Source organism: Echinops telfairi, unplaced genomic scaffold (assembly GCF_000313985.2).
Source record: "Echinops telfairi isolate 266 unplaced genomic scaffold, ASM31398v2 ScPeMD7_4;HRSCAF=17, whole genome shotgun sequence".
NCBI classification, from domain to species: Eukaryota; Metazoa; Chordata; class Mammalia; order Afrosoricida; family Tenrecidae; genus Echinops; species Echinops telfairi.
The window spans coordinates 43,103,804-43,114,610 of NW_022103900.1; the positions used below are offsets into that span (position 1 = coordinate 43,103,804).

Here is a 10,807-nt window from a genome sequence, read left to right on the forward strand (position 1 = left end):
GTAGAGTAGCTATTTAGTTGTTTATGCACAGCATTACCACTGTGGTCAGGAGCTTCAGAGCCTTTACCCACCATGCCCAACATGGCTTATCCCTCATTAGACCTTGTATTCTGCCTTAGTTCCAGCCAGCCTTGTTTTGAGAATACTGGTCCCTGGAACAGGACTCCAGCTCTCAGCTTTATGGCCCCGCCCTACAGTGGTGTTAGAAACGTTTGTCTAATGCCCCACTCAAAAGCACACAGAGGAGAGTGACAGTAGATAGACCATTTCCAGAAGGACGTATCGCGGTGCAAACAAAAGGGCACCCTGAATCGGCAACATCTTAACTGTTCTGCTCACCTACTACACTCTGTCTATGGAGGCAGGTTGTACCCACAGAGTGCTGGTTTCCAGGCTTGCAACCTTGCACCTGTTTCTCACATCCCATCCTGGGCAAGCCAGTGAAGGGCTATGCTGGGAACCTTGGAGAAAAGGTGGCAGAGAACCTGCAAGTGGTTCATGAACCTCAGTGAACACAGCAATGACTGAAAAGTGGAGGATCAGGCACTCTGTGATACATTGAGCATGTCTCCCATGATCTCTGGAATGGGAAAAATGTGGGGGGAAATTCCCACATTGCTGGGAATGATGTGTGTTATACAGGGTACTTACAGTGATTTATGGTATTATAGACGGCAGCAGCATTGCCTGCTAGCATGGTCTGCGATGACTGAAATATTCTGCCCTTGCTCTATCCATATGGTGGCCAGTCACTTCATGGGACTACTGAGCACACGTAAAGAAACTAATGTGACTGAAGACATGGATTTTTGTTTCATTTAATTGAAATATAAACAGCCACATGCGGCTACCATATTGGACACCATAGGCATGGACAGTCCTTGCTATGGATTGGAGGGGGATGGAGAACTAAAAGGGAAGCCCTAAAAGGGATTGCCAGTGTGGGCCTGGTTGTTGGTGTGATGGACCCAGGCAGAGCCAGCCTAGAGTTCGACTTTGCACAGGTCCTTTGTAAGATGTTGGTTGCCTTAGATTCCTGGTGGGAGGAAATAGCTGCATATTCCTGTGAGGATCAATTCATTCAAACTCACCGCCATTACGTCAATGGAGATTACGATACTGACCCTCTAGGACAGGGTAGAGCTGACCCTGTGGCTTTCTGAGACTCCGTATGGTAGCCGAAAGCTCCCTCTTTCAATTAGCAGTCCAACATGTAACCACTGTGCTACCATGGCACTGGGGAGACTGTATTTACAGAGGGACTGGCTATGAAGCCAGGTCCAGGCCTAGGGGGCCCCTGCAAAGAGTGCAAATCCCAAAGGGGACAGCAACAGAGACATTGGTGCTCTTGGGCCCGATGGAGTAGGGGACTGAACTCAAAGGAGGAAGTTTAGAGAATGTCTACTTTGGAAGAGTGGGGAACACTTCACAAGGGGAGCCTGGAACAAAAATTCCAACTTCACTCTGTTCTTGCTTTCTCACCGCCTGCTGTTCCCATTGATTAAGTCCAAAGGGCAAGCAGCAGTTAGTGCCCTGCTGATGTGGAGACTAGATCAGAGAGGGGCTCTACAGCAGGCAGCGTAGAATCAGTAGGTTCCATGTTCCCTCAGTACCCGGGGAGGGGGAGGTGCACACCCACCTGGGTTCAAGCTGCAGGCCTAGTAGGCTGACGTGGGACTCATCAGTTGTGGGGATTTTGTGCCTCAGAACTGATCGGAGTCAGGCTCTATTTAGGTCGGTGGTTCATGGTTCCATTTTCTCTGCCCCACTCTCATCCAGACTGCATTTAAAACAGGTGGTTGGCTTTTTGTTTTGTAACCTCTATTTCCTGTTGCTCTCAGTCTTCTGTTCTCTCCCTGACTCCTTTTGACTTCCTTGATGTTTTTCCACAATCACACTCACAGAGGTGTCACACTGCTCTGTGACCAACAGGTTAGCAGGGAGATCAAAAGCAAACACTTCCATTTAATCAGGAGAAACCATAAAGGTCTCTCTCTCTAAAAACAAAAACCAGCAAACAAATGAGATGTGAAGTAGTTTGAAGCATTTTGCTTTGAGTTATTGAGATGTTTTCTTGATATTAGCTGATTACATAAACATCTAAGCCTGTGCCCCTTCTGCCACAGGTTCATTGCAGAAGAATCTGCTGCTTCTGGCTCAAAGTGTGTGCTTACTGCCCACCCCACCTGGATCATTGACCCCATCGATGGGACCTGCAATTTTGTGCACAGGTAAGTGTGGTATACAACACCCCCACCCCGTCAGTGTTTAAAATGTCCTTTTCTCTAAGTGTTCTCTCTGCAAAAGCAGAATTGTTTTTGCCAGGAATATATATGCAAAAAGAATCCTGATACCACAATGGTTAAGTGCTGGCTGCTAAAATAGGTGACAGTTCAAAGCCACCAGTGACCCCTCTGGAGAAGAGACTTGGAGATCTGTTCCCTTAGAGGTTCTGAGTTAGGGAACCCCATGGGGCAGTTGATGACTCTGAGTTGGAATTGATTGGCACACAACAACAACAACATAGAAACAACTCTCTGTATAGGCATTCCATGGTCATTAAAAAGATAGTCCTGTGTCCTGTTTGTGAGGGGCTCAGAATATGTTAAAAATTACTACTTGCTTAAAAACTATTGTTTACATTTAAAATGCTGGGTAGGCCTTAAAGACTCTTTATTAAACCCACTGGAGGAAACACAAGATTGAAAAAATGAAACCAATGAGAGGGTAACCCCAGGGAAACTGGGCCATCAGACCGAGTTGCACTTTGGGAAAGAGGAACAAACCAAGATAGGATGGGAATTTTGCTTGGAAGCAGCTGGCCGCCCCTGACTGGTTCCCTGTCTGTTTGGGCAGGCCACAGCCAGAATGTATGTGGGGGTGGCTACAGGGCCCTAGGCGGAAGTGAGGCAAGGGCGTGCAGACCTGGGGGGCTGCCCTAGCTGTGAGGATATGAAAAGGATATGGTCTCAATATGTTCTCAATGGAGGGGGAGGCGTGTGCCAGACTTTAAAGCTCGAAGCAGAACCTAAACACCTAAACGCGCGTGTCCAGGGCACAGGTGTTTTCCACAGGGTGGCTCTCAGGTTGTAATGTGAGTGAGAATCCTACAGAGTGATGAAATGATCAAATACTATCATGAATGGAACATGGAAGCAACATTCTGTTGAAGACAGTTCCCGAAGTAGCTGCTGCCATACAACTGCAAAGACCTTCAAGCCAAATGCAGAAGGTGGTTCTTGCCTGAAAGGAGAGTATCGAAACCGTGTTTCCCCGTGTTTTATTAACAATGCAAAGGCATTTGCTATGTGGATCGTAACACATTATGGACGGCATTGCGAAAAGTGGGACTTCAAGAACATTTATGTGTGTGCATTCAGAGCCTTTACATAAAGCAGGAGGCAAGCACTCGAACAGAACAAGGGGATCCCCTTAGTGGCTGAACATCAGAAAAGATTTGCAGCAGGGCCAGATTCTTTTGCTCTGCATGGGTCCTTTGAATCGTTTGTGGGAACATGGAATTCAAAGAAAGCAATCTGAAATGCAAATCTTTATTTCTCAACATAAGTTCCATCAAGGTCAAGATATATTTTTAAGTGATGATACCAGCCACTTAGTCTATCCCTGAAGGACTGAGGGTCCTGAGGTAACCATGTCAGTCTTTTTCATGGTTAACTGAAGAAAGATCCATGCCTTTAAAGCAATTAAGATTCAGAAACGAAGGAGCCAAATCAGGTCTGTAAGTTGGATATCTTATGATTTCCTTTCAAAATACCTAGTAGAAAAGGGCTCTCTGGAGACTCTTTTTTTTTTTCTTGATAAAGCTTTTGCTACCTTTCTCAAAAACTCTCATTATAACAGATTTTATTATTCTTTGCCTCTAGTAAGTCAACAAGTAAAAGGCCTTGAGGAGACGCATCTCCCCCCACATGGTTGCCTTGACCTTGCTCTAGTCTACTCTGCTTTTGCTTTGACTGGCTACTGCCCACTTCTTCGTAGCCACTGCTTTGGTTGCACTCTGTCTTCAGGAGCATTCTGATAAGTTGTGTTTCATTGCCTGTCAAGATACTTTGAAGAAACGCTTTAGGATGTTCATACCACTTGCTTACAATTTCCTTGAAAGCTTTGCACATATCTGCTGCTGATCTAGGTGCAGTAGTTTCAGCATCAATTCAGCACAACATTTGCTCAACTTTAATTTTTTAGTCATAAAAATGTAAGCTGAACCGGTTGAAGGATCTGTGATGTTGACTATTGCTTCTGCTTGTAATCATCAGGGTGTTTTTTTTTTCAATTAAGACAAGAAAAAGATCACTTTTCCTTGAAAATTGATGTGGGTAGTATTCAACTGGAGGCTTCACCATCTTGTCCCATCTTGAAACAAGCTAGACATTTGTAAATTGCTGCTTTCTTTGGCGCATTGCCCCCTAAACTTTTTGTAAAGGATCACTGATTTCACCATTCTTCCACTCAAGCTTCACCATAAATTTGTTGCTTACTCTTACTTCAATTTTATCAGAAAGAGCTCTTTTCATACATATACCTTTTCTTTTTTAGTACCTCAAAGTAAATCTTGCCCTGACATGTTAAAACAGGGTAAAGTTTGTTTTGGTTTCAAAATTTACTGAATTCCATGCAGGAGTTTTTGCGTAATATCTATTTTCCGTTAACTTTTTGAAGACTCCTTGGACTTATTCAGTCTATATGCTGAGTAAATAATGCGAGAAACAGGGCTATATGAAGAAGAATGTGGCCTCAAGGTGAGAGGAAGGCTCATTAACTATGTGCAGTATGCCATTGCACAACCTTACCCCCTGAACGTGAACAAGACGTGAAGCATTTCTAATGATGACCAAAGACTGAAGTCTTCAGTACGGACAAAATCTGAACAGAAACAACATAAAAGCATCTGCAACTGGGCCAACGAATAACATCAAAATAAATGGCAAAGAGATCAACGTTGCGAAGGTTTCGGTCATCTTCCCTGTGCATCCGTAGTCCACACCCATAAAAGTAACAGCAGCAAACTACAGGTAACTCCGCCGAGAGAACCAGCTCTTTGACAAACCAGAGGTGTCACTCACTTTGAGGAGGATTATGGAATGCTTCATGGCATGGTGCTTAGGAGTTGGGCTGTCGTCCTCAAAGTGTGAAGTTTGAGACCACCAGGCACTCCACAGGAGAAAGACAGCGTTTTTTCTCTCCCCTAAAGAGACAGTCTCAGAAACCCACAGGGTCAGTTCTACTCTTTCCTATAGGGCAGGGGTGTCAAACTCAATTAAAACGCGGGCCATTTGGTGCCACAGGCAAAATTCACGCGGGCCAAAGCACATTTACAAACTTTGTTAAATTTATATTGTGAAGTGAGGATTCAGGAATATGGATAGGATAATTAAAACACTCTTTAATTGCTTTTATTTAAACATTATTTTATTTTATCTATTTATAAAATTCGAATTATTCTTTTTTACCCGAAACTTGCCAGCACTTTCCTCCTGCTAGTTTTCACTTACCTCTTATGTTGTGATCGGAAAATACAACAAAGTAATTAATAAAAAGCACAAATTGTTGGACAGCTGACAAACGTGATGCACATATGGCTTCCAAACGTCGCCGGAACTGAGTCAGCGCATTTATATACGTCCACAGGCCCCCGGAAAAGGCACTGGGCCACAAGTATACTCGTCTTCAGTAGTTCAAGGGTTAACGAGGGAATTGTGTGTACAGTATCGCCTCGATCTCCCCTAAGTGCTATTTTCTTTATAACAATTTTTTCTATCTTCATTTTATTTCAGAGCATCGTGGGCCACAAAAAATTACTGTGGGGGCCCGTGGGCCGCCACTTTGACACCCCGGCTATAGGGCCATCATAAGTTAGTGAGGGTTTTTTTTGGGTTGCATCTAACCCAAGGTCTCTTTGGTCACAATGCCTGCGAGAGCCGGACAATGAATAAGGAAGACTGAAGAGGCAGGGGTGTGTTGGAAACAGGGTGTTGGTGTGGAGTGCCCCGTTGGCTGTGTTTCAGCACACCTGAAACAGTTCTTTAGAAAGGAGGGCGACAACAGTTGTTTTGGCTTACTTTTGGATGTTATCCGAAAGAACCAATCCCTGGAGAAGGCCACCTTGCTTGGTAACGTAGCTCAGGGAACAAGAGGACTCTCGTCAGCAACGTGATGGGCTCGCTGGTTGCCACAAGGACTCTAACAGAGTACAGATCATGAGGCTGGTGCAGGACTAGGCAACAGTTGGTTCTGTTATGCATTGAGTCACGGTGAGTCAGACGTGACTCGAAGCCACCTGACGACAAAGTCATCCCTGAACAGCTTTTGCAGAATGGTCCTGACGTGGCAAGCCCGGGCAGGGACCTGAATGCATTTCTAACCAGTTAACATGTGACCTTTTGAGGTAACAGGATAGTGTCATTTGTTGATTGTTTTTCTCTTTAGGTGTTTTTCCCCAAATGGAAAATCTTTTCTTTTTGTTTCACTCATCCTTCCAGTGATAAGGGGACTGGGGCGGAGCTGTGCTTCGTGAGCAGTCACTCGCCCGACCATTTGAGGGTCTTTCAGGACCCTCTAGAGCCAAGGTGTCCTGGGATTTTATTCTCTGCAACCCAGCAGGGAATGTGGGGTCAGAGAAACAACTTGGAAGACGCAATTTTAAAAACAAGCTGTATTAGTGACTTTCATATTTCTAGAGCACGGGGCTTTCTACACCTGTACAGAGACACAGTGTTGGCACTCCCTGGGGCAGTTCTACACTGTCCTGTAGGGTCGTTGTGAGTCGGCATCGACTCATGGCAGTGGTTTTGTTTGTTTGGCTAGTTCCGGAACACTTGGAGGATTACCGCTACAGAAGTAAGCACTGGCTAAAGGTATCTGACAGCCCTTTTGTAACTGCAGCACAGATGTGAGCTACTCGATCATGTCCCCCAGTGCTGGGCCTAAAGCTGGTGGGAAATGTTCTCCTGACAGTGGGACTTAGAGGAAAGCACGTTACGGCCTACTTTCCTAAGGAGCCCGCAGGTAAGCAACCCAGCCTTGCAGGCTCCTGCCCACATCAGTTACCCCTCTGGTTTGCATAAGATTGAGTTCTTTTTTTCCTGTAAGGCAGCAGTATCCAACTCTCCCTTTTTCTGCCAGTTTTTGAATTCTGATGATCTTCACTTAAAGGAGAGAGATCATTTGAAGACACTGAGCAACCGTAACAAGTCTCAAAATTGCAAGATGACAACCATCTTCCCAGCTCTCCTGCTGTTGGCCGGGTAGAGCTCCAGTAGGAAACAGGGCCAGGAGAGGATGTTATTGTCATCGAAGGTAGGCCAGGGTCAGGCCTGTGGCACTGCTTCTCTGTCTTTCCTCATCCCCAGGATGGAGGTCCTCCCTTTCCTGGAGCTATCTGATATCAGCTCAACTAGGTCTTTGGATAACACTCTTAATTGGATGGGCGTGAGTGCATTACATCAGTTGTATTTGACGTTGCTTTCAAGTTAGCTATCTGACAAGCATTGTCAGCTACTCTTCTTGTGTTGCACACAGTTGTTAAATTGTGGAAGGTAGTTAAACACAATGAAAAGAAAGCCAAAGCCTCACTTTGTAGAAAGGGCCCTCTCTCCGTCAGCGACATGGCCACACAGGAACTGCTGAGTGCGTTAAGTTGGGCAAAATCATTTTTGTTTTTCAAGTGTCATCCCCCCTATTTTCCTTGCAGATTCCCAACCGTGGCTGTCAGCATCGGGTTTGCTGTGAACCAAGAGGTACTTGGCATCCACCCTACTTCCTTCTCACTCTCTGAGAGCCCATGACTGTGTGCTGTTTATGTCTCTGCTTTTTGCTTCCATCTCTGGGCTCCTGTTTTTCTCTCCTCACCATATGCAATAATCTAATTATGTGTTTTTCCAATCTTGAAAGATAAACTCAAGGAAGTAAACCAACCCAGGCAGATTTGGGTGTGGTTGGGTATTGCATTGAAGGTTTCTGTCGGAATCCTGCCTGCGTGGCACACGTTTGGTCTCCATAGGATCTCTGAGCTTGCCAGCCCAGTCACCAACAAAGCAGCAATGTGGTTATTTCAGGATTCTCCTAGGAGTCCTGGTGATGTAATGGCATCAGCAGGTCAAGCCCACTAGCCCCCTCAAAGGAGGACGATCAGAATGTCAGTTCCTGTAAGGATAAAATGCCCGGAAACCCAAAGGGGGCAATCTAGCACATCTTCAGGTCTCTGAGTCAGAGAGGTTTGGTTGGTTTGGTCCATGCCTTCTACTCCAACCATGTCAGAGGGTCAGCATAACAGACTGAGGATGACCGGCAAAGCCTTTCAAGTCAATTTAAACTATAGCCCTTAGACAAAGCTTTAGTGTCTTTGCACTTCTTGTGGTCTTATTACATAGGGCTAGATGCTCTGTGTTTTCAGCTTAATCCCTCAAATTAGCAAAAGGTTTCTAGCGTGAAAGCAGAAGTTTATGCTCATTGAAGAATGTTCAAGTTAAAAAAAAAAATCAGGAGTTTTAATGCTGTCATTTGAGAGGGACTGACCAGGATTGATTATGGGTGAAGTGTGTTTGTAGTCTTGGCAGGCTCCCAGTGACCTCTCTCCTCCCTGCCAGCCAAGCCTCTGTGTGCCTCCCTCCCTTCCATCTGCATACTCCACAAATGCAGAGGCCCCCATGTGGCTGCCTGGATCCACCACAGGCTCAAGCACCAATTCAACACTAAGGTGGATATGGATCTGAGAACTCCATTAAAGCTGAGTATGCGGGGAGAGGTACGGGTAAACATTTCCCGAAGGTAGTGGGTTATCAGTAAACCTTGACTGACCTACCCCTCTGGAAACCAGCCTTGCACTCCAGGCTCTGGACCCCGTCTGCCCCCAAGGGCAGGCAGGGCCTGCCTTCGCATTTGGCTGGGTGTGTCTCCTCGGTGTCCAACCCCAAAGTCGATCACACTGCTTGTTGTCCCATCTGCATGGTGAGCAGTGCATAGAGGACAGGAGCAAACGCTGGAGGAAGTGAGGGAGCACGATTGCATAGGGCACCTCATCGCCATTTCTCTTTTCCTACTGTGGGAGCTCCAGCCGGCCTGCTCTTCTCGCCAATCAGTGAGGCAGCTTCTAGCCACCGCGGGGATGAGCTTCTTTGGGAAATTGCACTCTTCCTGGGCTGTCCTTGGTGTCTGTGACTCTGTCAGTGGTGCAGGTGTGTTCGTAATTCATCATGCATCAGCCACTTTGAAGATTTCCTCTGCGGGACACAGTAGCCCTCCCTTCCCCACCTACACGCACGCATGCACACACACACACACACACACACACACACACAATAAGACTTCCTAAAGCATTCTTTTTTCCCATAACTGTTAGTTACAATTGCTTAGTTACTATATTAATGTCGATTTTACTTTATTGCTATTAAATATAGTTTTTTTTTATAAAAAGGAAGTTGTATTTTTTATCCAGGTCTAAGTGAATCTAGATAGTGATGGTTTAAAACTCCTTCTCAGAACGTACCGTCCAGTACTTAGCCACTGCAGTAGTTTTAACACCACTTACAGTAGCTTCGTCTTTGAATGTTGTGTCAAATAAGTGACTACACTTGTTTTGTGTCCTGCCCCTATCTTCACAGCTGGAATTTGGAGTGATCTACCACTGCACTGAGGAGCGGCTCTACACAGGCCAGCGTGGTCGGGGCGCTTTCTGTAATGGCCAGCGGCTCTGGGCCTCCAGAGAGACAGGTGGGCCTCTTGCCACTATCTCAGCCTACTTAGGGAAAATGTAAACGGAATATGCCCCGAAGTCAATGCTGCACCAGACAGCAGTAATGATCTCCTGCTGATGGTTTGGTCTTTTTTAAGGGACATTATAAGAAACCTTTTAAACAATTCCTTTTCTTTTTTTTTTTGATTAATCATTTTATTGGGGCTCATACAATTCATCACAATCCATACATACATCAATTGTGTAAAGCACACTTATACATTTTTTGCCCTCATCATTCTCAAAATTTGCTTTCCGCTTGGGTTCCTGGAATTAGCTCATTTTCCTTTTTCCCCTCCCCCTCCCTCCCCGCTCCCCCCACAATTCCTTTTCTTAATGTGTTCAAGAACATTAAGTAGATCCATTCTACTTTGAACTCCAATCTTTCATCTTTCAGGCTAAAGGAAACTCATTTGCAGCCATGGTTCGGTTTTAGCGGGCTTGGCAAATACATGGCCAGTAACAGAGGGACAGGCATGCTGGCTTCCATGCTCAAGTGGCTTCAGCCAGGCCCTGGTCCCCACCTGCAGTTCACTCTGGCCGCAGGAATAAGTCATGTGAGCAAATGGTGTTTTCACACATCTGAGAAGTGTCTTGGACATTTTGGTATTATTCATTCAAGCAAGGTCTCAGGGACCCCCAGAAGCTTCTATAAAGTTTCCCATGGCAACTAAGGTATCTAAGCTCCTTGTACCTGCCATCTCTCCAAGTGTCAATTTAGGGTTTCCCCCCATTCTTGCAGCTTTTCTACCCTACTGTTTAAATGACTGATATGCTACTGATATTTTATTGCATTGTGAGTCAGGTATAGTGGGGAACCCAAAATTGTAAGGCAGAGGAGAAGAGTCCCTGACCAGTAGCATAAGGAGTAGCAATACTCAGAGAAGTGAGGTCATATGAAAAAGAATGTGGCATAAGGATCAGAGGAAAGCATATTATAACCTGCGATACACAGATGGCTTGCTGAAAGTGAGGAGGACTTAATGTACCTGCTGATGGAAGTCAAGGATGGAATCTTTTTTGGACTATGGATTACAACTCAGTGAAAAGGAACCC

The 10,807-nt window shown here is 45.5% G+C and overlaps 1 protein-coding gene across 1 annotated transcript in view; it reads left to right on the forward strand.

The window, feature by feature from the left end:
• IMPA2 (inositol monophosphatase 2) overlaps positions 1–10,807 on the forward strand; it is a 69,946-nt gene that overhangs the window by 37,157 nt on the left and 21,982 nt on the right. The window contains exons 3-5 of the mRNA XM_004703875.2: positions 2,127–2,231; positions 7,712–7,757; positions 9,621–9,729. Coding sequence (XP_004703932.1) covers positions 2,127–2,231; positions 7,712–7,757; positions 9,621–9,729 — 260 coding nt within the window. The remainder of the gene's footprint in view (positions 1–2,126; positions 2,232–7,711; positions 7,758–9,620; positions 9,730–10,807) is intronic.